The sequence below is a fragment of the Chlamydomonas reinhardtii genome, chromosome 16 (assembly GCF_000002595.2).
Source record: "Chlamydomonas reinhardtii strain CC-503 cw92 mt+ chromosome 16, whole genome shotgun sequence".
NCBI classification, from domain to species: Eukaryota; Viridiplantae; Chlorophyta; class Chlorophyceae; order Chlamydomonadales; family Chlamydomonadaceae; genus Chlamydomonas; species Chlamydomonas reinhardtii.
The window spans coordinates 7,648,776-7,673,573 of NC_057019.1; the positions used below are offsets into that span (position 1 = coordinate 7,648,776).

A 24,798-nucleotide genomic window follows, 5' to 3' on the forward strand; every position below is an offset into this window, starting at 1 on the left:
GAGAGACGTTTTGTGCTTACAAAGCAAAAGCCAACTGAATTTTCTGTGACTGCTCACGTTGAAACTGTCCAAACTTGGTCATGTCAGGGTATATGTTGACAAATGAATAAATAATGCCCGGTTGGGCAGAAAACCGTAGAACGGCCTCGGCTTCAAGTCAGCTTAAAGCTGGTCGGCTGGCGATTTCGGAAATGTCGGAAGTATGCATGTCCCGGCAATTGCAGGCAAAGAGCGATGCTGTCGACAGCCGATGGACGAGGAGCCATTCTCACGTAAATGCGCCAATTTACTGGCACACCGGCGTGCGCGGACAAGCCCTGGAGTTTCTTGCTGTCGTCTGCATACTCGCGCTGGCTGGCTCTCCAGTGTGTCAGGCTGGAATGACAGGTGTGCCGTTAGGAGGGTGCCTGACGGGCTTGGAGGGTGGCGCCTTGCTGTGCTCTCAACCTGCCCACCTGTGCCTGCACAATACTCATTCCAGTGCCCCGGCCGTCTGCCTTCATGTCCCACCCATCCTGGCCTGGAACTGACAGCTCTCCCCCTCCCCTCCCCATTCCCTCCCTCCAACCCCTGCCGCACCCCACCCAGGCCTGGCGCTGCCGCCTCTGGACCTGGGCGCCGCGCAGTACGGCGGCGCCTGGGCGGCGGCCTCCTCGGGCGTGTTCACGGACCTCATGCGCCACAGCGGGTCGCCGATGGGGTGCGGGCAGCGCAGCGCGGCGGCGGGCATCGCGCCCAACGGCACATGGAGCTACCTCAACCCGCAGCTCATCACGTGGAGGCCGGACGGCTACCCGGCAGGTGCGTGTGGTGTGCGTGTGTGCAAGAGAAGTGCTGGCGGTGGCGGCGGCGGCGACTGTGGCTGCAGTGCTCGTGGCGGTGGTGACGGGGGTGCCTCCTTCTGTGTTCGTGTCCCCGCGAGGCGCCCCTGATTGCGTCTCCGTCCTAAACGCCATACCTAACCGCATCGCAAACGTTTTCCTGGGTGTTCCCTTGTGCCCGCTTGGAAACGCCCACACGCCCACACACGCTCTCAGGCCTGAGTCCACCCGCCGGCACCCTGTGGAGCGCCACCGCCGTCATTGCGCCCGGCCCCGGCCCCGGCCACTACAGTCCGGGGCGCTATGTGCTGCTGTGGGACGGCAGCGGCACGGGTAAGGCCGACAGGGGGGGGGGGGCAGACACGCCTCGGTACGGCACAACATGCGGCGGAGGAGTACATGCAGAGGAGCTGCGAGGATGTGGCTTAGTGCTCTTCCTGCGGACCCCCCTATGAGTGTCCCACATGCTGTCGCCCCATGGCGCTCCGCCCGCCCCCGCCGCCCCCCCGCCGCGCCTGCAGTGGTGGCTGACGGCGACGCCGCCTATCCCCCCCTGGAGTCGGCACCGGGGCGGCAGCTGCTGGACCTACTGCCCGGCCGGGGCAACGGCACCGGTGAGCCACACACGCCGCCGCTCCGGGTCCACGCCGCCCCCTAAGATTGCAACTCTCAACTCTTTGTTTTCTTGGACCCTCCCGCTCCCCCAAAAGATCGTCTACCGTCTACCACTTCCTTAACTAATCATGAATGTTACCCCCCCCCCCCAAACACACACACATACCATGATCACCGGTTACCCCCATCGGCCTGGTGACCTCGGCCTAACTAGCCCCCTCGCCTCTCCTGCTCTCTTGCCCCCCTCCCCTCTCCCCGCACTGCCACTCCACGCCGCCGGGGCGCTGCTGGGCGCTGCAGGCCTCCGGCTGCGGCTGGTGGCGTCCGCGGCCTCCGACCCACTGGTGCGGCTGCGGCTGGTGCCGGCGGCCCTGGAGGCGGGGGCGGCGTACGAGGAGGCGCCCTTCACACCCACCTTCCTGCAGCTGCTGAGGGTGCGGCGGGGGGGGGGGGGGAGGAGGGGGAGGAGGGGAGGGGAATGGGGGGAGGGACAGGGGGAGGGCGAGGAGAGGAGGAGGGGAACAGGAGGAGACTCGGGCATCAGCACTGTAAAGGCAATGCGCAGAGGGCAAAGCCTGTAGGGCATAGGGGCGGTACAAGGGTTCACTCGTATGCTGTGGCGTTGGTCACTGCCGGCACTGCCGCCGCCTACCCCGGCTCCACTTGAGCCGCCCCTGCCCCCGCTGCCCACCTCCTCATACTCCCGCCTCCAGGGCATTCCGCTGCTGCGCCTCACGGCCTGGATGCGCGCGGGCACCGACCCCAACAGCCCCCGCACTGCGCCGCGCGACTGGGCGACGCGCACCACACTGGCACACGCCTCACAGGTGCGGGGGGCCGGAGGGGGGCAGGGGGCAGTTAAGAATTGAAGCCCACTCCGTGGGGAGGGGTCAGCTGGGGTGAGCGGCTGGGCCTAAGGGCTCGCTGTCATCCAAGCGCCACCGCCACCCAGGAGCCAGGGGGGGGGGCGCCCCGACACGGCACTGCCGCCCAGTGGCCGACGTCGCCCAGTGCCGAGTGGCCGCCGTCGCCGAGTCGCCGAGTGCCGAGTGCCGGGCGCACACCACCTGTCCGGACACTCAGCTCTGCAGCCCCCCTCACACCGCCCCCCTGCTTCAGCGCTTCACCCCTGTGAATGATGCAAGCCCTCTCACTGTCACGAACAACACCCCTCTCCCCCTCCCCCTCCCCCTTCTCCCCGTAAGGTTCGTGACGCTGACGGTGTGGCTGTGGAGCTGCTGGTGGGCCTGGCCAACGCCGTCAACGCCTCGGTGTGGCTCAGCCTGCCGCGGGCCGCAGCCGCCGACGACGCCTACGTGGCGGGCATGGTGGGCGCCGTGGCGGGCGGGCTGCGGCCGGGGCTGGGGGTGGTGGTGGAGTACGGCGCGGAGGGGCCGGGCTGGCTGGGGCCGCACCTGCCCAACGCCACACGCCTGCTGGCGGCGGTGGCGCGGCGGGTGTGGGCGGCGGCGGGCCGGCCGGCGGCGCAGCTGCGGGTCATCCAGGCGGTGCCGGCGGCCGAGTGAGTCCAGGAGGGGGGTCGGATCGGGGTGGCGTGTCGTGCTGGGTTCCATGGGGCTGCACGTCATCAACTGGTCACACGCTGTCACGACACGTGGCGAAACCCGCGGGCACCTCCGCCGCCCGTACCCCAGTGCCCGCGTGCTGAGGCCGCGCCTCCCCGCCCCCTGACCCGCCCCTCGCGCCCGCCCCTCCCGCCTCCCCTGCCCTCCTGCCCTCCTCCTCCTCCTCCCCCTCTTGTGCCTGCTGTCAGTGTGCTCGCGAACGAGGTGGAGGGCGCGGGCGGCGACCTGAGCCACCTAGACGCACTGGCCGTGCCCGCCACCTTCGGCGGCCGCAGCCACTGGGTGTGGCCGGGGCTGGACTGCCCCACGGGCTGGGCCGACCCGGCCTTCCTGGCGGCGCCGCAGCGGGCGGCGGGCGCGTACGGGCTGGAGGAGGCGCTGGGATACATACGGTGAGGGGGAGGGAGGAGAGGAGGTGGCGTGGGTGGGTGGGTAGGGCGAGGGGGGGGTGCAAACAGGGGGAATGGGGAATGACTGGGCAAGAGGTATGCTGCTGGGTTGGCGTGTGAATCAAGGGAACCCTTGCTGGTTGCCGGCGCGTGTGGCCCCACAACCTCTGCCGGCTTGAATCCTCGCCCTCATTACTCCTTGACGGTGCTGGGTTCGGTGGCTGCAACCCTCCCCTCGCCGCCTCTCCTACCCCTCGTCATCCAGTACCGCTTTCCCAACCCCCGTATCTTCGCAACCCCCCCTCCCCCCGCCAGCTCCTCTGTGCTGCACGCCGACGTGGCCTACCACCGGGTGCGGCAGCAGCTGGCGGCGCGCGGGCTGGGACTGCTGGGCTACGCGGCGGGGCCGGAGCTGACGGGGCCGAGCTACGGCGCCCGCGCCAACTACGACCGAGTGCTGCAGGTGGGGGTGGGGGGGGGTGATGGGGCGGGCTGTGTTTGGGATGGGGGGGCGTGTGTGTGTGCGTGGGTGGATGTGCGTGTGTGTGTGCGTGTGTGTGTGTGTGTGTGTGTGTGTTAAAGAAACAGCTAAAGGTTTGTTTATGTTGATTTTGTCTGCGAGCATGTTGAGTTAGTACGGTGTCTGCGAACAGTCATGGGGCAGGAACGTCCATGCGGGGGCTGGCTCAGGAATGCCCATTGCTCATGCCCCTCACCTCGATCTCCATCACCCTCACCTCCAAAACCGTCCATTCCCTCTCCACCCCCTCCACCCCCGCCAGGCCTGTGGCGGGTCCACCCCCACCTGGCCCTGCACCTTCACCGGCCCCTACCCGCCCTGGGGTGAGGCAGTGCGGGGGGGGGGGGCAGAGCGAGGGGCGGGCGGGGCGGGAGGGCCGAGGGGACTCCTCGCTTCCATACGTTATACTCTGGTGGTTTGCTCTTTACACCCGCTGCTCCCCCCCCCACCCCCCCCCCACCGCCTCCTCCCCCTCCTGACACGCCTTCCCCCCCCCAGGCGGCCCCGCCAACACCACCTGGTCGGACGCCGCCGCGCTCGCCGCCAGCCTGCGGGGCGCCCTGGCCGCCAATGCCAGCCGGGAGACGGACATGGAGGCGGTGACACGGGCGGCGCGACAGCACAGCAGCATGTGAGGGCCGGACAGGGGGGAGTGGAGCGGGACAGGGAAGCAGCATAGCCGCAGGGCGTGCTGAAGCGTGCCTCTCGAAACACATGGGACATGGCTCTTCCACCTGCGCACCCTTCCCCACACCGGCATCCCCTCCACCGACACGGCCCTCGCCCATGCGCACACGCCCCCCCATCACACACACACACACACACACACACACACACACACACACACACACACACACACACACACACACACACACACACACACACACACACAAACACACACAAACACACACACACGTGCACACACACGCAGGTACGACATGACCGCCGACTGGCTGTGGCGCTGGCACGGGCAGCTGGGCGGCGGGGACCTGGTGCTGGACCTGGGCCGCACCGCCGGCAGCTGCGACACAGCGCCCGGGCAGCGGGCGGGTGGGGCGGGCGCCGGGGCGGAGGCGGGGGGTGGGGTGGAAGGGGGGGGCGCTGGGGGAGTCATGGGGCGTAAGGAGGACAAGGGAGTGTGGGAGTGTGGAGGTCCAGGTGTCGGGTCGCCCCCTACCCTTGAGCTTGCGGCTGAGGTCCCGCTGCACATTCCTCCAGCCACACGCACAACCTCACCTACGCACACCCACATGCGCACACACCACCCTGCACAGGCGTGAATGACCCTTCCCCTTGTGCTTTACAACGCCCCACCCCGCACAGGCGTGTATGCGCCCGAGGAGTGCCGCACCCCCTCCCTGGTGGTTGCCTCGCCGGCCGACTCGCCCGTCTACCGCGCCCTGCAGGACTGGATCGCAGCCACAGGCCGCGGCGGCGAGGGCGCCGCACCCGCCGACCCCACCTCACTGCCCGGCGCCCTGCCGCGTAGCGCCGCCACCGCGCCGCCCGCCGTGCCGCCCGCCGCCGCCTGCCCCGCCGCCTGCGTGTACGGCAGCTGTGTGGGCGGCCGCTGCAGGTGCTGGGTGGGCGCGGGCGGCCCCACGTGCGGCCAGCTGGCGGCGGCCAACGCCACCCCGGCAGCGTGCAACCCGGCCGTGGGCATAAACCTGGAGGTGGGTCGACGGGGGGGGGGCGTGTGTATGCTAGGTTAAGAGCCCAACAATAGGAGGGGCAGCACAGGAGGGCCATGAGCAATCACAAGAGCATACTTGTTGCCTCGCTGGCCCCCAACAAACTCCTACTAACTCCCGCACCCCTACATGCCCCCCCACCCCTTGTGCACCGCCACTCTCCCCCCCCCTACACACAGGGTATCTCGGACTGGTCCCGCGCCTGGACGTTCGTGGACGTGTTCAAGGCCGCACGCGACTGGATCCACCAGTCCCTCACGCCCGGTCCCTGGTCCCTGGCGCCGCCCCTGCCCGTCATCTCCTCCCCGGACGGCCCGGGCGGTGCGGCCGCGCTGGGCTACCCCGCCGCCCCGCTGCCGCCCGACAGCCGCGCCTCCACACTGGTGATGCGGGACCTGCAGGTGAGGGGCGGGTGGAGGGGCGGGTGGAGGGGCGGGTGGAGGGCGGTGGTTGCTTTGCCAGGGATAGGGGAAGGGGTAAATGCGATACTGGCAGGCAAATGCGTAGCACGGCCGGCTTGTGCATTTGCTGGCATGGTCCTTGGACACACGCCGCGCCCACCACCGCGCGCTGTCCTCCCCACACCTGCCCCCCATCCCCCCCTGCCCCCCCCTCAGGGCCACATCCCGGGCGGCGTGTACACAGTGTTGTGGGAGGGGCGGGGCGCGCTGGACTTCTCCATGTCTGACGTGCGCGCGCTGCAGCTTGTGGAGGCGGGGCATGCCCGCGTCACCTTCGCGCCTAGCTCTGACATGAACAACGGTGCGCGCCTGGGCACTGTGTGTGTGTGTGTGTGTGTGTGTATGTGCGTGTGTGCCGTGACTGTGGTGCCGCGGGGTATCCGGGGTGGGCATGTCGGTTTGGTGACTGGGTATGGCGACTGCCGGCAGAGGGTCCAGCCACATCCCTCACCTCGCCGCCGTGGGGCACCCCTGACCCATCCCAAACCCCCTCCGTGCCTCCCCCCCTCCCCTCCCGCCCCCCCCAGGCATCCTTGTGTCCATCGAGCGCTCCGACCCCGCCGACCCGGTGCGCAACATCCGCGTACTCACACCCGGCTACGAGGCGGACGCGCTCAGTGGCGCCGCGCCCTTCCACCCCGCCCTGCTGCAGTGGCTGAGGCCCTTCGGCACACTGAGGTTCATGGTGGGGAGCTGCGGGTGGAGGGGGGGCGGGGCAACGGGGGGGGGGGGGCGGGGCAAGGGGTTTTGCTTCAGTAAGCAACCACGGACATGAGGGCGCAGACGGACTGTGCTCCTAGACCCGATTTGGCTTGTTCGCCATGCTTGCAGCCTGCTCACTCCCATCCACCCACACCGCTCTCCTGCTCCTCCCACATGCCCACAGGCCTGGTCTCGCACCAACGACGCCGACCAGCCCACCTCCTGGCCGCAGCGCCCCACCCCCGACACCGCCTGGTCCTACGCCGCCGCGCCCGGTGGTGTGCCGCTGGAGCTGCAGCTGCTGCTGGCCAACACACTGGGCGCCCAGCCCTGGCTGTGCCTGCCCGCAGCCGCCGACGACGACTACGTGGCCGGCATGGCGGCGGCGGTGGCGGCCGGGCTGCGGCCGGACGTGGGGGTGGTGGTGGAGCTGGGCAACGAGCTGTGGCACACGGGGTTCCCCGGGGGGCAGTACGCACAGGCGCAGGGGCTGGAGATGAACCTCACGGAGCAGGGGGACAGGTGGCCGGGTGAGGCGGGGCTGTGGGGGTGGGGGTGGTGGCGTGGGGTTGGAGGGAGGTGGAGGCTGGAAGGGCGGAGGGCTGGTGCTAGGGGTGAAAATCTGTGGTGGCGGGGTGGGTCTGAAGTACAGACACTGGTGAGCGAGGTCAACACCAAAAGCGCGAGAGTCCGGTGACGCCCGCACCAACCATCACCCACCGCCTGCCAACACCCTTCCTGGACCCCACACCCCGCACCCCGCCGCCGCCCCCTGCTGCTCCCCCCAAGGCGGCCTGAACAACGAGGCCCGTCTGTGCTGGGTGGCGCACCGCACCGCCAACATCAGCCGCATGTGGCGGCAGGCCTGGGGGCGCGACCGGGCGGCGGCGCGGCTGCGGGTGGTGGTGTCGGCTCAGGCTGTGTGGCCGCTCACCACCGCCAAGCTGCTCAGCTGCGGCGGGCCGGCCGTGACGGAGCTGATCGACGCCGTGGCCATCGCGCCCTATTTTGGCGCGTACGACCCAGCCCGCGACACCAACCTCACCACCTTCATGACCGTCACGCTGCCGGCGCAGGTTTGTCCCCTGGGGGAGGGATCACCGTCCCCAGTAAGAACCTCTGCGTATGTGTGCGTCAGACCAGCAGTTGATGTCGCGGCAGTGACCCCCCCTCTCGACACCTGCTCCAGTCCACCCAGTTGTTCCGCACCCATCATCCCTCCCCCCTCCCTCCCCCTCACACCCCCTCACACCCCCTCCCTCCCCTCCCCTCCCCCTCCCTCCCTCCCCCCAGATCGACGCGCTGCTGGTCCAGGTGCGGCAGCACGCAGCCGCCGCCGCCGCCGCCGGCAAGCCGCTGTGGGCGTACGAGGCCGGGCAGGGGCTGACGGGGGACGGCAGCAGCGCCGACCTGGCCATACAGGTGCGGGCGGCACACACACACATAGCGCGTGTGCTAGAGGGCACACAAGGGAGGGGAAGGGCGCAGCGTGTGTTTGGGGGGCTGACAAACAACATGGACGGGCTCCTCAAGTTGTGTGTGTGTATGTGTGACTGACCAGACCAGCCAACCGCCCTGCAGCGCCGCAGCACCTATTCCTTCCTCCCTCGGGCATTGGCGGTAACGCCCCCTGCCCTCTTCCTTCCCCTCCCCCCAACGCGCCTGCTGTACCAATGTACCTGGCTACAACTCCGCTTCTTCCTTGATCATGAACGTTGCCCCCCCCCCCCACACACACACACGGACGCACCCACAGGCCAACCGGCACCCCGCCATGTCCGGCCTCTACTCGCGCTACCTGTCCGGCCTCGTCTCCGCGGGTGTGAGCCGCATCGTGCACTTCAGCAGCTTGGGCGCCGCCAGCCGCTTCGGCAGCTGGGGGCTGGCCGAGTGGCAAGACCAGGACCCAGCCACCGCGCCCAAACAGCAGGTGCGGTGGGGAGGTGGGCAGGCAAGGGGTGGGTGGGGGCGCTGTGTGTGTGTGTGTGTGTATGTGTGTGTGTGTGTGCACAAGGATGAATGATGACGGAAATATTCCCGTGAGGTGGTCCTGGGGTGGAATTGTACATATAGCAACCCCCGCTGCCCCGCCCCGCAGGCTCTGTTGTCCTTCCTACACGACAACCTGCAGTGCCCTCTGCCGCCGCCGCCCGACCCCGCCGCCTGCCCCGCCGGCCCCGACCCCACCTCCTCCCCCTCCTCCTCCGGCGCACCCCCGCTGCTGCTGCCCTGCAGCGGCCGCGGCGCCTGCCTGGCGGGCGGGCGATGCGCCTGCTGGTCGGGCTACAGCGGGGAGGCCTGTGGGGAGGCCACCTACACAGAGGTGTACGACTGCGGGTACAGGTGCGGGGCGGCCTGGGCTGGCTGTGTGTGCATGTGCGTGTGCGTGTGTGTGTGTGTGTATTGCCCCATCCCGACCCCCACCCTCCCCGCCCCCACCCTCCGTCACCCGGCTCTGCCGCCGCTGCTGCCGCAGGTGCACATTCGACCAGGGCGTGTGCAACACCACCTCCGTGTCCGTGTCCGGCTCCGGCTCCATCCGCACATGGAGCTGCGCCTGCGGAGGGCCGCCCGGCCTCATCGGCGGCCGCCACTGCAGCATCGTCAGCTGCCCCAACGACTGCAGCTGGAACGGTGGGGCGGGGCGAGGGGCTGGGGTTGGTAGAGGGGTATGCAAGGCGGTGTGTGGAGTGTGTGTGGAGGGGTGTGTGGAGGGGCTGTATCAACGCTGAAGCGGAGCACCCGATTGGGAGGCGGCCGCAGCAGGCACATGTCGGCGGCTGCTTAGCTTGATGACCAGGCAAAGCCCATTCAGTGGGTTGTGTGTGTGTGTGTGGGGGGGGGGGGGTCCACAGGCGCACATGCAGCACCACATGTCTTCTGAGTGACTGGCTCGTTGAGCCCGCCCCAGAGCCCACCCCAGAATCCACCGGCTGCCCCTGCACCTGCACCTGCACCTGCACTGCACCTGCACCTGCACCTGCACCTGCACCTGCACCTGCACCTGCACCTGCACCTGCACCTGCACTGCACCTGCCCCTCACGGCTCTGCCTCCCCGCTGCCACCCCGCAGGCGAGTGTGTGGACGTGGGCGTGTGCTCCTGCTACCCCGGATACTCCGGACCCGACTGCTCCGCGGACTGCGGCTGCGGCGGACACGGCACCTGCGACGGCGCCGGCGGCTGCGTGTGCGATGTGGGCTGGCGGCTGGCGGCGGGCGGCGGCTGCGAGTGGGACTGCAGGTGGGGCCGGCGCCTGCGTGTGTGTGTGAAAACCTTCTTGTTAGATAAATACAAAGGGAAAGAGTATATGTGTGTGTGTGTGTGTCTGGGGGTTGTTGTGGGAGAGGCAGTAGCACCACCGCGGAAGACACCACCACTCCGTTCCTCCCGGACCCCGCCCACCTCCTATCCCCCCCCTGCAGCGGCTGCGCCCCCGGCACGGCCTGCGTGGGCCCCGGCGAGTGCGGCTGTGCCGACACGTGTGTGTACGGCGACTGCTTCCACGGCGCCTGCCGCTGCTGGGCCGGGTACGGCGGCGCCGGTTGCGACCTGGACGAGGTGGCGGCGGCGGCGGCGGGGCGGCCGGCGGTGCCGCGACTGAACCGCGGGTCGGGCGCGGGCGTCAACCTGGCCGGCCCCGCCCCCTGGAGCACGGAGTGGGTGTGGACGGACCTGATGAAGGGCAGCAGCGGCTGGATGACCGCCAACACCCCCGACACGTGCGTGGGGGGGGGGGGGAACGGCGGGGGGGGGACCAGCAGTTCATCAAGCGGAAGGAGGGGAGGGGAGAAGGTGACCGGGGGAGGGGGGAAGGGGGCAAGCGGCGGGGAAGGGATGGGGAAGAAGGCAACAGGTCAGGGCGACCCCATGAGTCTTGTATGGGGTAGTGAGTCTCGTGTCAAGTCAGCCACGTGGTTGTCGCGACCCTGCCATCTCCCCTTGCCCGCGTGTCCCCGCCGCGGCTGTGCACAGGGCTGCCGAGAACCCCTTTGACACGGGGGCGGCGCTGGAGCTGTGGCCGGGCAGTGGCTACCCGGCCCGACTGCCGCCAAACACGGTGAGCAGGGGAGAAGGGGTTGAGAGGGGGGAGGGCGACCCACACGGCCACACGTACCCCTGTACCCCACGGTCCCGCTCGTACCTCCGCCTCTCCCATCCCACCCACCATCCCACCCACCCAAACCTACCACCTAAACATAGCCAACGCACACTCCGCCCTGCCCCCCCCCCCACGTCCCCTCGTCGCTCGTTGCAATGGGTTTAGTTTGGGCTGGTATCTACAATCCGCACCTCCCCTGGTGGGTGAGGTAAGGGTGAGGGTGAGGGTGAGGATGAGGGTAACCCCCGATCCACATCGCCCAGACTTACCCACTCGCCCCCTGCAGCCCAAGTTCCCGCTGCCCCCCCCCGTCGGTCATCGGTACGCGCAACACCACACCTGCTGTCTACTTCGCTACACTTCTCTGTACCAATCCTTGCAACCCCCCGAACTTCCCCGCACACTCCCTCCCCCCAAAACGGACCCAACGCACGCTTCTCCCCTACTCCCCCACCTCACCTACCCTCCCCCCCCAGTACGCGCACGTGCTGCTGCAGCGCGACCTGCAGCTGCACGCCTGGCCGGGCCGCCACGTGCTGCTGCACGAGGGCGAGGGACGGCTGGACCTGGGCATGGACGCCACAGTGGTCAGCAGGTGGGAGGGGGTGGGGGGTGGGGTGGGAGGAGGAGGATAGGCAGGAGTGAGCCTGGCCACACACCCCTCTCTCAAACACGCGCACATACAATAAAAAAACACAATAAAACACATACAAACACAATGACACACACACAACCCTCTTAAACACGCACATACACACATATACACACACACACACACACGCGCTCGACCTCCCACATCCTCTCACACCCCCAGGTCCAAGGGGCGGCTGGAGTTTGAGTTCCGGCCCTCCGCCGACCTGGCCTGTGCCGCCACCGGCGCGGCCTACTGCGGCGACAACGGCATCTCGCTGCGCCTCACCGCCACCAACCCCGGCAACCCGCTGAGGGGCATCCGCATACTGCCCTCCGCACCGCCCGGAGCCGCCGCCTCCGCGGGCGGGCCGGGTGCGGGCGGCGCGTGGGAGGGGCGGTGGCGGCGCGCACCCTTCCACCCCTGGTTCCTCAAGGTAGCGGAGGGGCGTTGGGGGGGGGGGGCGGGCAGCCGCGCTGATGCCCCGAGCCATGCCGACTGTCTGACTGGCACTCCTGCCACATCGCCGCCAGCTGCCTTTACTCACTGCCCCTTGCACCACCCCTCTCGCCCTTCCTTGCCCCTTGCCCCCTCCCCGCTCTGCCCCCACCGCCACTGTGTGTGTATGTGTGTCCTCCTGTGTCCTCCCCCGCCCTCCCCCCTCAGAGCCTGGCCCGCTACCGGGTGCTGCGCTTCATGACCTGGCAGGCCACCAACACGGCCGACTGGGCGCCGGCGGACGGCCGCACCGCCGCCGCCTCCACCTACTCGGGACCGGGGGCCACCCAGTGGGGGGCGCGGGTCACACCCGACTTCCACACCCAGGTACGTGCGCGTGTTCCTTCGCTTGCTCTGGGAGCTCCCACAGGCAGCAGCTGCAGACAGCTGTAGCCCGCGTACGCCCGTGCAGCACCTCCCCACCTCCCCTACCTCCCCCACCCCCCTCCTCCCCACACTCCCCACACTCCCCCACCTCCCCACCTCCCCACCCCACCCCGCCCCCCAGGCCGTGTCCTCGCTGGGCGGTGTGGCTGCCGAGCACGTGGCCCAGCTGGCCAACCTGCTGGGCGCCGACGTCTGGCTGGCCGCGCACCACACCGCCGCCAACGACACGGTGGCGGCCGCGGCGGGGCTGCTGGCGGCGCGGCTGAGGCCGGACGTGGCCGTGTACGTGGAGCACTCCAACGAGGTGAGGAGGGGGGGGCGGGGGGGTGGAAGGAGGCGTGGTGCCTGGGGTTTCGTCACTAGCTAGGGTTTCGTGCTTGTCCCAGTCCCACCAGCACAGATGTGTGTCTACCTCCCCTGGCAGCACCATGGTACGCCGACTCTAGCTACACACACACCACCGCCCCCCCCCGCATCCCCTCCCCCCCCTGCCTGCCAGGTGTGGAACCCGCTGTTCCCCGCCTACGGGTACGCAGTGGACCGCGGCCGGGCCCTGGGCCTGGCGCCGCCCTCCGCACCCAACACCACCGCCGCGTACCGCTACCACGCGCTGAGGACAATGCAGGTGGGTGCGCGTGTGTGTGGACCTGCCCTGGTATCCACACACGCGCGCACACACTCGCACACAAACATGCGCGCGCACACACACACACACACACGTCATTGGGCGGGCTTTCGTTTCGTTCTTTAACACACACACACACACACACACACACACACACACACACATCCGGCCCCAACCTCTCACACACACAGATTGGTGAGATCTTCAAGGCCGCGTTCGCCAGTGCCCCGGGCGGCGGCTCCGGCCGTGTGCGAGTGGTGCTGGGCGGCTGGGGCTACCTGTGCGACGGCGGCGCCGGGTGCGGCCGAGTGCACATGAACGAAACCCTGGGCTGGAGGGACACGGCGCAACAGGTGGGGAAGAGGTGGGGTGGCGGCGGTGGGGTGTTGGGGTGGGGGGGGGGTGGCTGAGCAGGTGGAGTGTGGAGCGGTGTAATGGGAATCAATGGGTCGCCAAGCTGGATTGGTGGGTACAGTAAGGCGCAAGTGCGCAGGTGTGTGTGCTGCCACATGGTATTGCCAGGCCTCACCCTGACCGCCTTTCAACGCTCATTCTCCTCCAACCCCCTCTCCTCCTCGCTCTGATGCATTGGGTTTGGTTAAGTTTGGGCTGGTATCTACCCTCCTCCCCCTCCCCACCCCCACCCCCCAGGTGGACTACTACGGGGTGGCCGCCTACTGGGACTGCGGGGGTCTGGGCGGCAACGGCCCCGCGGACGTACTGCTGAGCGTGGAGCAGATGATCGCAAGGTGGGTGCGTGCGGGCGTGCGGGTAACACTGTGTCCGGCCCCCACACCCATCCCTCACCCCCGCCCCTCACCCGCCCCGCCCCGCCGCCCCGCCTCACCCCGCCCCGCCCCGCCCCTCCCAGGTGCAATGCCTCGCTGCCAGCCGCCGCGGCCGCGGCCCGGGCGCTGGTGTCTGCGGCCTCGCCCTGGGGGGTGCCGCTCATCACATACGAGGCCGGGCCCTCGCTGGTGGAGGCCGCGGCGCTGCAGTCCGGCACCACCACCACACCCGGACTGGCAGCCAAGCTCACCGCCGCCAGCCGCCACCCGGCCATGTACGGCCTGTACCGCAGCTACCTGGCGGCGGCGGTGGCGGCGGGGCTGGTGTCGGGCGGCGGCGAGGGGCGGCCGTACATGCAGTTCGTGAGTACGGCACTGCCCAGCCAGTACGGCAGCTGGGGGCTGCAGGTGAGGGGGGCGGGGAGGCGGGCGGGCGGGTGGCTGAGGAGGTGAGGGCGGGAGACACGAGAATGCCTGGGCGAGGGCATGAGCTCCTGGCGCTGTGCCGGGAGGAAGCCCCCGTGACCCTGGACGCCCGCATGTCCGACTCAGCAGACTCATCCCGAGCGCACGGTCGGCCCAACCCTTCCCTGCTTCCTGCCTCCCCTCTCCCTCCCCTGCCTCCTGCCTTCCCCCTCAGGAGTACACGGGGCAGCCAGTGGCCGAGGCGCACAAGTACCGCGCCCTCATGGACTGGCTGGATGAGCAGGTGTGTGTGTGGGGGGGGAGGGGGGAGATGAGGAGAGGGGGTAGGGGGGCGATCAGGAGAGCGGGCGTGAGATGGGGCCGAGGGGGCAGCACCAGAAAGTCAGACTGAAATAAGACTGTCAGAGACACGATGTGATGGCGTTGGGATCACCGCATTGCCCTTTCTAGTTTCGAGTCCCGTATTTCCTTTTCCTCAGCTGCCCACCTTGCTCGTATATCGCCAACTGTTGTGGGCATTCCCTCATGCCGCCTACACCCCGGTGCCCGCAGTCTGACGCCAGCGGCCGCGCACTGCCGCCGCGCCGGCCGCTGTGCCTGGACCTCACCGCAGCGGGCGGCGCGGGCGCGGGCGTGTCGGGCTCTGCGGGCGGCGGCGGCGTGGGTCTGGGCGAGGGGTTGCTGTCGGGCCCCCCCGCGGTGTGGCTGCCCGCCGCCGGCTCCGTGTGGCTGCTGGTGAGACCGCCGCCGGCCCTGACCCTGACCCTGGCCCTGACCCTGACCCTGGCCCGTGTCAGGGGGCGCGGCTGCGTGTGCAGGCCCATGCCCCTGCAGCCACAGTGCCACACCCGTGTGCTTGGCTCCATCCCGCGGTGTGACTGTCGACGAAGGAGATGTGCTCCTCGCCACTGGCCCTCACTCGTTACTGGCCCCTGCACCTCCCCACAGGGCCTCACGGCACCGGTGCGCTGGGCCACAGTGGGCTTCCCCACCACCAATACCTCCGCCTCCAACCCCACCTCGTCCACTCTGGACATCACGCTGTGGCGCGAGTCCGACTGTGTGCCGGCAGCGGCAGTGGGGGCCGCAGTGGGGGTGGGGGTGGGGGTGGGGTCCGCCGCGCCCATGTCCGCGCAGCAGCGGCCCAGCAGCCAGGTGGGTAGGGGGGAGGGCGGCGGGGGGGGGGGAGGAGCCGCTGCTGGGGTGTCTGTGGCCCCGTGCCGCCCCCGAGCCCTTGCAGCCTCTGTGTCGCCACCACTCCCACCGAGCCACCCATGCCGATATAGACCGCCCCCGCAACACCCCGCCTCCCACGTCACTTCATTTGACACCTCTCAAACCCCATCTCACTACATATCCTGTCTCTCATCGCGTTTGTTCTTATCTCGCATGGGACTGATGCCGACGCCTCCCCCGAACCTCCCCCCCCTGCCCCCCCACACACACACCACCCGTCAGGCGCTGCTGGTCCTGGCCTCGGGCCTGTCGGCCGCCGCCGCCGCCAGCGGCCGACTGGACGTGAGCCTGCCGCTGCCGGGCGAGGCGCCGGCGGCGCTGCTGGCGGCGCTGGCGGCGGCGGCGGCCCCCGGCGGCGCCGGCGGCCGGTTTTTTGTGCGGCTGAGTGACGGGCTGAGCGCCAACTACAGCGAGCCGTTCGACATCGCGCCCGCCCTCACCTACACGGCGGGTGAGGCGGCGAGGGGGCGTGTGCGCACATGAGTGCGTGTGCGATGGATGGGACAGTGTTAAGGCAGGTTGGTGAAGTCCCGTAGGGTGCAGCTGGTCCAGACCCCAGACCCCAGACCCCAGCAGATGGCAAACAATGTCGAACGCCTGTACCGACAAGTTGCTGGCTGGCTGGAAGTCCTTGCAAGGGCACATGATTGCGTATGTGCCCATGTAGGGACTTGTAGGTTTGAGGTGCAGGTGCGGACCGGTCCAGAGGCAGCGGCTTCCCCGATACCAGCAGCGGCGGTACCAGCAGCTATCATCAGCGGCTGTGTGTAGCGGCTGTGTGTAGCGGCTGTGTGTAGCGGCTGTGTGCAGCGGCTGTGTGTAGGGGCTGTGTGTAGGGGCTGTGTGTAGGGGCTGTGTGTAGGGGCTGCCACAGCTCACCTACCTCTCAGTCTCCTCCCGCCCCCATTGCCCGTGCCTGTGCTCGCAGACGCCGACTGGGGTGCTTGTGACTGCGCCGCCGCCCCCGCCCCCGCCCCCACCCAGCGCCGCAACCTCACATGCACGCCGCACCCACGCGCGCCCGCGGGACTGGCGGCGGCGCTGACGGCGGCTGCCAGCACTTCAACGGGCGCCGCCGCCGCCGCGTCCCTGCTGCCGCAGCGGGAGCTGGCGCCCATGCCTCAGGCGAGCACGTGTGGGGCCTGTCTCAGTGTAAAATGCCGCGGGCGTGTGTGTGCCGGCCGTCAACATGAGTGCCTGCCTCGTCATTGATTGGCTGAATGTCTCACACCCTCCCTTCCTACCCACACGCCCTCCCTCCCTCCCCCCCCAATCCTCCCGCCACACAGCCCCGCTGCGGCACCTTCTACGTCCCCTGGAACCTGACGCAGCAGGGGGTGCCCGGCGACACCCGCTGCTCCTTCAACGCCGACACGGGCTGCCGCACCTTCCGCACCTCCAACACCGGCATGTGGGCCTGGTCCGTCTTCAAGCCCGTGGAGGACTGCACCGCAGGAGACAGCCCCTGGCCGGCGGCGGCGGCGGCGGCATCTGGCGCCTCTGCTGCCCTGCCGCTGAGCCTGTGTGCCGCATGGGACCCCGCGCCCCCGCCCGCCGCCAGCCAGCCCTGCCCGGCCGACGCCTGCCCCTCACCGCCGCCCGCACCACCCAGCCCCACTCCGCCCAGCCCCACTCCGCCCGCGGCCGCACCCTCGCCGCCGCCGTCGCCTCCCCAGCCGCCCCCCTCTCCTCGGGCCTCCCCCGCCCCCCCGCCCTTCTGCACCACCTCCGACACCGCCGCCCTCCTGTCGCAGCTGAACTGGGGCGCGGCGGACTGCGACCCCACTGCCCCCTTCCCCGCCTGTGGCGAAGGCGAGCTGTGTGTGGCGGTGGTGGGCTGCAGCCAGTGGGGCTGTGACGCCGCCGCCGCCGCACAGGGCTCCCTCACGCAGCGGCCCTGTGTGGGCCTGTGCCGCCCCCTAGCCCTGGGCCCCCTGGCCGCCCGCCTCACACCCGACGGCCGCGCGGTGCGGCTCAGCCTCAGCGCCCCGGCGGCGCCACTGGCGGCGGTGGCGGCGGCGGGGGGCTCGGCCGCTAGTGCCGCCTCGGGTGTGGGGTGTGACCAGGTGTTTGCGGCGGACACGGCCGCACTGCTGGGCGGGGCTGGAGCCGTGTGCTGGCTGGAGGCGGACAGCAGCAGCGGCAGCAGCGGCAGCAGTGGCAGTAGCACCAGTGGCAGCAGTGGCCGGGTGCTGGTGGCGCGACTGGCGGCCAACTCGATGGCGCTGGTGGGTGCGGGGGCTCAGCGGGGGGGGGCGAGCACGTGAAGGGGTTTAACTGCTGAGGCACGCCCGGTACGGAACGGACGTGGCCACTGACACACGTGGCACAGGTTGTGCTGGTCCCCTGGCTGCTTCGCCCTGCCCCACACTGGCACTGGCACGTATCAACACATTAAAGCACACCCCTGCCCTCCCCTGCCCTCCCCTGCCCTGCCCCTGCCCTCCCGCCTGCCCAGCCCGGTCTGCCGCTGCAGCTGCGGGGTGCGGGCGGGGCGCTGGTGTGGGTGCGCGACCGCACACAGCCCTTCACAGGGGAGGTCACGGTGAGAGGGCGGGTGGGCGGCGGGTGGGCGCTGCTCATGTGTGCTGGCGCCGGTGCTTGTGCGGCTTGGCGTCCCACGTCCGTTTCCCTCTGTTGGCACTTCTTGTTCTGTTTGTTTGACCAATTGTTTTCAGCTTGGTTCGGTCACGATCACCCCAGCCCACGCTCACAGTACCACCCGCCCCCACTTTCACCCCACCCTCCCCACTCCTGCGCCTCCCTCACACCGCAGCTGGACGCATGTGACCCCTGTGCGCCGCCGCGTGTGGTCATCAGCGGACCCGCCGTCCTCACCGCCGCCGCCTGCGACTCCCCGCTCCAGCCCACCTCCGCATCTGCCTCCTCCTCCTCCGCCGCCGCAGTGGCGGTGTGGGACGCCTCCGCCTCCTCCGACCCCGCGGGCCGCGCCCTGGCCTTCACCGCCGTGCGCTGGTCGGTGCCGGAGGGCGCGGGCAGCCCCGGCGGCCGGGCGGTGCTGGCGGCGGCGGCCCTGCGCACCAACTTCGCGCCGGAGCGGCTGGTGCTGGCGTTGAGCGCGCAGGAGGTGCAGGCGCTGGAGGAGGGGCTGGAGTACAGGATTCAGGTAAGGGTGGTGAGGGGTGAGGGGTGGGGTCAGATGACAAAGCACCACTGTTTATCGTGAAAAGTGCAACCATGCTGGATGGGGTCCTGATCACTGTTGGACACCCACACCCACACCCACTCGCACACGCCCCCCCACACACGCACATACACACACGCACCTGCCCGCTGCAGGTGGAGTTGACGTCCTGGCTGGGCAGCTCCGCCGCCGCCACCGCCTCCTTCCGCCGCGCGCCCACCGCCGCCCTGCCGCCGCCGCCAGTGTCCATCGCGGGCGGCACCCAGCAGTCGCTGCGCCTCGGTGCCGGCCTGCGGCTGGCGGCGGAGGTGGCAGGCGGCGGCTGCCGCGGCCGCAGCCTGGGCTGGCGCTGGTCGCTGGCGCCCTCCTCGCCGCCACTGCTGCGGGCCGGCGGCGCCTGGGGCGGGCTGGTGGCGCTGGCGGCTGCGGCTTTGTCGGGTCAGTCGCTGTACATGCCGGGAGCGGCACTGCGCGCCAGCGGCCTCAGCCACGGCGACAGACTGGTGCTCAGACTCACAGCCGCATACACAGCTACAGCTGCCGGTAACAGCAGTAGTGGCAGTAGCAGTAGCAGTGGCAGTAGCGCTGCGGCTGTGACGGAGGTGGATGTGAGCCTAGCTGTGGTGGGCTCGGAGCCGGTGGCGGCCCTGTCGCTGTCGGGCTGGGGCTCGGGCGGGGACGTGTGGGACAACGTGACGCTGGCGCTGGACGCAGCTGCAGGCAGCTACGACCCAGACCTTCTCCTTGGCAGCAGCAACACCGGCAGCAGTAGCAGTGCGCGGGCAGGGCTGAGCTACAGCTGGAGCTGTTTGCGGGAGGACCTCGCGCCCTGCTTTGACGCGGGCGGCGGTGGGGCCGGCGGCAGCTTCAGTGCTGACGGCGGTGTGTGGAGCGTGCCGCCGGGGCTGCTGGCGGCGGGCAAGAGCCACACCTTCACAGTCACGGTGACCAAAGGCGGGGGCTCGGGGCCTGCTGCTGCTGCTGCTGCTGCTGGGGCGCCCCTGACTGCCAGCGCCTCACTGACGCTGCGGCCCAGGTCGGTGGCGGGGGCTGTGTTCCCGCGTGCGGTGCTCAGCCGGCAGTGCGCCGCCGCCGCCTGCGCCGCGCCGCACCCCGCAGACCGAGACCTGGTGGTGGGTGCGGTGGGGGAGGGAGGGAGGAAGGGAGGGAGGGGGGACGATGCCGAGGGGCCGAGGGAGCTTGAGAGCGCTTTGGGTAGTGGCGCTGGGTGGTTCTGTGCCCTGCAGTGTGCTCCTGTACACTGCTGGACTGTGCCAAAAGGCAGTTGCATATGCCCCATTGATTTGTATGCGTGTGTTTGTGTGTATCCACACTTGCAGGTGCTGCTGCGGCTACTGCCGCCCCACGATACCGCCGCCACCGCGGCGGCCGTGAACGTGAGCTGGTCCTCTCCTGACTTGGCGGTGGCGGCGGCAGTGGCCTCTCTGGGTCCGTCCACAGCCGCCGCCGCCGGCGACCCCGCCACCCAGCTGCTGACGGTGCCTGCGGCGGCGCTGCCCGCCGGCCGCAGCTCCCTCACCCTGGTGGCCAGCCTGATGCTGGCGCAGCCGCAGCAGGGCGCCCTCAGCGGCACCGCCTCCCTCACCGTGCCACTCAACTCGGCGCCCTACTGCGGCCGCGACCGGGCCGCCCCCGCGCAGTGCCTGGCCCTGGCCCTGACCGGCTCCTTCCCCACCGCCGCCGCCGCCCTGCGCGCTCAGGACTGGGTGGACGACGCAGCCTACGACGCCGCCGCACCCGCACCCGACACAGAGCTGGCGGCGGCGGCGGCCCTGCGCTACGAGTTCGGACTCATACGCCGGACCGCCACCACCACTGCTGCTACTGCCGCTGGCGCCAGCACTGTACGGCAGTTGTACGAGGTACGGCAGGTTGGCGCCGCCGCCACCGCCGTACTGGCGGGACTGCCGGTCGGCGAGGTGACGTTCTACTGCTGCGCTGTGGACGTGGCGGGTGCCCGGGCCTGCGCCGCACTCAATGCGACTGTGCCGGCGCCCGCGGCGGTTGGGAGCGGCGGCGGCGGCAGTGGCTTTGACGCCGGCGCGGCTCTGGCGGCCCTGGACGTGTCGTCATTGAGTGCGGCGGGCGACCGGCACACACTGCTGGCGGCGGCGCACCAGGCGGCGGCGCTACTGTCCTATGTGAGCTCCGTCAGGGGTGGCAGCAGCAGTGCCAGTAGCAGCAGCAACAGCAGTAGCAGTGCGCCAGTGCTGTCGGCAGAGCTGGTGGCAACGCAGACGGCAGCGCTTGTGAGTGCCATTTTGGGCACCGGCAGCAGCGTCACGGACAGCAACGATAACAGCAGCACTACCGCGGCGGCTCTGCTGCTGGCGGATGCGGACGAGGCGCGGCAGATGGTGTCGGCGCTGGCGGCACTGGCTGCCGCCGCGGCGTCCCTGCTGCCGGACTCCGCCAAGGAGCCGCTCATGATGGCGGCCCGCGCCGCCATGGCCGCACTCACGTCGTACTCCTCCTCCTCCTCCTCCGTGTCTTCTGGTGGCATTGCAACCTCCGGCACGTTGTCGGCGGACGCCTCCTCCCCTTGGTCCAGCGCCGAAGCCACCGAGGGCTTTGTGACGGAGCTGTGTCGACTCGTCGCCGCCGCAATGCCGGCCAGCGCCGCCGCCGCAGTCGTGGCGGAGGCTGGCGCCACCAACACCTCGGCACGGCGCGCGGTGCTGCACGAGGTCTACCCCGCCCGCCACCTGGCCGCAGACACCTCCCCCACATCCGCCTCCGCCGCCGGCCCCCCCGCCTCACTGGCTGTGTCGCGGCTGGCTGACGTGGCTCTGCTGGCGGCGGCGGCGGGCGGCGCACTGGGTCGCCAGGCGGTGCCGGGCGGCGGGCCGGGCTACGAGGCGGCAGGGGATGCCGGGTTGTACGTGTCAGCCGGCACAGCCCTGCTCAGCAGTGGCACCTCTGCCTCCTCGTCAGCTGGTAGCCAGCTGCTGCTGAGCGCTGGACCAGAGGCTGTAGAAGCGGCTGCGGCTGCGGCGCAGGGGGGCAGCAGCAGCATGGGGCGGCACCGCCGTCGTGAGTTGCTGACTACTGCCAGTGCTACAGCCACCGCCTCCGCGGATGCCTACCTGGTCCTGGCGGGCGCAGTAGCAACAGGCGCCGGTGGCTACAGCCTCAGCCTCACCTATGCGCCCTCGGCCTCGGCCGCTGTGGCGTCTGTGGTGGCGGCGGCAGCGTCGGCCGCCGGCCTGGCCCCCGTGACCCCGCTGGGCGGCCTGGCGGTGGTGGGCTGGAGCCCGCTGACGTCAGCCGCCGCCGCCGCCGGGTCGCCGCCGGCCCTGGACGGCACCAGCAGCTACCTACAGCTCCGCCTGCCGGTCACCTCCACCTCCTTCAATGCCTCCCGCACCGCCGCCTGCCTCGCCTACGACCCAGCCAGCGGCCGCCTCAGCGGCAGCCTGGCCGGAGTGGCGCTGCCGGCGGGTTCGGGCGCCGCCGCCGCCACCACACCGCCGCCGTGCGCCTTGGAGCGCTATGACGCCGCCAGCAGCCGTGTGGTGTGCCGCTGCGCCGCCGTGGGTGCCTACGTGGCGGTGCAGGGCCCCGAGCAGCCACGGCCGCCCTCACCCGCACCCGGCAGCCCGGGTGTCAGCCCGCCGCCGCCGCCCTCGCCGCCTCTGCCGCCGCCGCCTGCTGGTCAGGAGCAGCTGGGGGGTACCAGTGCACCTGTGGCCACCAGCTCAGATGCCGCCACGCCGCCAGATGCAGCGGCCGGCTCCGACACGGGCGCCATCGTGGGCGGCGTGGTGGGCGGGGTGCTGGGGGCGGCGGCACTTGCGGCGGTGGCTGCGGTGTTCGTGTTGCGCCGCCGCCGGCTTGGCAGCGGCAGTGGCGCAACCGTGGCGGCTGTGGAGGACGGGTCCCGGAGCGGCACCGGCCAAAACGGCGTGTCCTTCACTGGATCCAGTGACGAGGTGGCCTCGGACAGCGGTGACACGGCCCCAGACAGCGGCGGCCTGGCGCCACACCCCACCTCGCCGCCAGCTGGCAAGCGCGCAGCCGGCACCGGGTATGCCAAGGGCGCCGCACTCGGCGCCACGCCACGCACCGCCTCCGCCTCCGCGCCCCCCACGCCCCGGGCGCCCAGCTCCCCTCGCAGCGCGGCGCGCCTGTTTGGCGCCTGCTTCGGTGGTGGTGGGGGTGGTGGTGGGGGTGGTGGCACGGGTGGTGGTGGTGGCGGTGGCCGCATAGGGTCGGCAAGTCGTGCGGCTGGCGGCACCCTGGAGGAGCAGTGGGCCAACCTACTGCAGGCCCCGCCTGCGGGGAGCCAGCGCCGCCACAGCATCAACCTGTCGTTCGGCATGGGCGCAGCCAACGTGCGTGTGCACAGCGCCACGGACCCGCCGGCCGCGGGGCCCTCGGGCCTGCACGGGGGGTCGGGGCCGGCCGGAGTGCACCCGGGCATGGGGCTGGAGTCGAGGCTGCTGCGAGGTGCAGCTGGCGGCGTTGGTGCTGGCGGCGGCAGTGGGGCGGGCGGCAGTGGCGCGGGCGGCAGTGGCGCGGGCGGCAGCCGCCCCGCCAGCCGCATGGGCAGTGCCACGCCGCTGGGTCCGGGCCTGAACGGGGGAGTCACCGGGGCCCCCGGGTACGGCAGGTCGTCTGGGGGGCCCGACCTGGCGGCAGGTGGCGGCGGCGGGGCACGCAGCCCGGCAGGCGCGGTGGCCTGGGGCGGGGGCGTCGGGGGTGCGGGCCACGGTGTGGGTGGCGATGGCGCGGCTGCGGCCACCCCCCGCTCGCGCCTCAGCTCCGTGCACACCGCAGTCGCTGCCACAGTGGCCGCCGCGATGGGCGGCGGCAGCCCGGACCCTCGCCGCGCCGCCGCCGCCGCTACAGCTGCTTCGGCGGGTGGCGGTGACGACAGCAGCGGCAGCAGCAGCGCCAATCACTCGGTCGCCCCACTCACGGCGCGCAGTGGCGGCGGTGGGGGCAGCGGGGCGGCGGAGGCGCCTCCGCAGCCGCTGCTGCCGCTGCCCCGCGACATTGCGAAGTCCGGCTCGCAGCAGCAGCTACTGCCTGGGGGGAGCGGGGGACAGCAGCAGCAGCAGCAGCAGCAGCAGCAGCAGGAGGAGGAGGAGGAGGAGGAGGAGGAGAAGGAGGAGGATGGATGCGAGGCACGCGGACCGGGTGAGGTTCCTTGAGTGCTTAGGTTTTAGCGAATTGGAGTTTACGGTGAGGCAGCCAGAGGTGACCCAGCATAGCTCGTGTGTGGTCCGAACTGTTGTGAAGTGGCAGCCAACGTGCGGAACGGAGTGTATGACCATAGCACAGGAGCACCACCGGATGGATTGAAAGCGGCATTCATCAAGTCATTAAGCATACGGTACCCGCTTACACAAGGGGCCGGCGTCGTAACTTATTTCAAACTTGCGTACGGCGGCCTGCCTGGCCCCCAAACCTGGCCCCGTTCAGTACTCCTATACCTTGACTCCTGCATGTTGCATTGATGCCGCATTGCATTTATCGTGAGCCCAGGGCTTGCATTTTCGGCGAGCGGCAAGAAACAGGCCTTAACAGGCCCCCATGCAAGCCCTCGCTTGGGCATGTAACGGGGTGCATTTTCGCTGCGTTGGGCTGCATACGGTCCCTGAATCACCGCTACTTCTTTGGGGGGGGGTCGTACTGCATGCCGTGGGCAAGAACGCGGTGAGGGACCTTCTCGCCAGTAGCGGCGGCCTACTTCTGGAAGATGCAAGCCCTGCTTGAGCCTGTACGTGGACGTGCGCTTACGTGCGTGGATTGTGTGCGGAGAAGGCAATATGTGTGAGCGTGTGCCCGGATGGCCTAGGTAGTATGCAAACACCCAGAGCTGTTCTTGGGCTTTGGGCGTAGCAGGGGAAGCTACGTTGGGGCGCCAGTTTGGGCGATACGGGGTCGCGAAGGTTGCCGTGAGACAACGCGGACAACCCGCGCCTTGATGTGTGCCTCGGGTTACTTGCTGAAACCCTGCTGAAGTAAGTGCTGAAACCCTGCTGAAACCCTGCTGAAGTAAGTGCTGAAGTAAGTGCTGAAGTAAGTGCTGAGCTGCTGAAGTAAGCCTTTCTTTTGGACGACGTCCAGCGTGACCGTTGTGTTGTGGTCCCGACACCTAAAGGATTGCTCCTTCGCTCGGCAAGAACCTCTTACGGCAGAATGTCCCG

General features: G+C 70.0%; 1 protein-coding gene across 1 annotated transcript; it reads left to right on the forward strand.

The window, feature by feature from the left end:
• On the forward strand, positions 1-24,792 carry CHLRE_16g690095v5 (uncharacterized protein). The gene is made up of 43 exons (XM_043071670.1): positions 1-387; positions 589-801; positions 1,038-1,154; positions 1,343-1,435; positions 1,737-1,870; positions 2,150-2,263; positions 2,642-2,958; positions 3,211-3,414; positions 3,727-3,874; positions 4,194-4,254; positions 4,430-4,562; positions 4,863-4,981; positions 5,255-5,604; positions 5,802-6,023; positions 6,240-6,384; positions 6,611-6,768; positions 6,970-7,315; positions 7,575-7,861; positions 8,079-8,207; positions 8,542-8,715; positions 8,884-9,128; positions 9,262-9,419; positions 9,859-10,027; positions 10,210-10,506; positions 10,760-10,844; positions 11,363-11,481; positions 11,701-11,953; positions 12,184-12,342; positions 12,524-12,706; positions 12,902-13,027; positions 13,219-13,380; positions 13,679-13,776; positions 13,899-14,223; positions 14,456-14,524; positions 14,794-14,976; positions 15,190-15,396; positions 15,700-15,928; positions 16,406-16,602; positions 16,767-17,705; positions 17,936-18,022; positions 18,254-18,604; positions 18,778-19,755; positions 19,963-24,792. The coding sequence occupies exons 1-43, from the start codon at positions 381-383 to the stop codon at positions 23,797-23,799; spliced, it is 12,927 nt and encodes a 4,308-aa protein (XP_042916319.1). The 5' UTR covers positions 1-380; the 3' UTR covers positions 23,800-24,792.
• The last annotated feature ends 6 nt before the right edge of the window (positions 24,793-24,798 follow it).

Coding starts and splice junctions, on each gene's coding strand:
- CHLRE_16g690095v5 (XM_043071670.1), top strand. Junction 13,381..13,678: donor GGAGGGACACGGCGCAACAG/GTGGGGAAGAGG, acceptor CCCACCCCCCAG/GTGGACTACTACGGGGTGGC. Junction 14,977..15,189: donor CCGGCTCCGTGTGGCTGCTG/GTGAGACCGCCG, acceptor ACCTCCCCACAG/GGCCTCACGGCACCGGTGCG.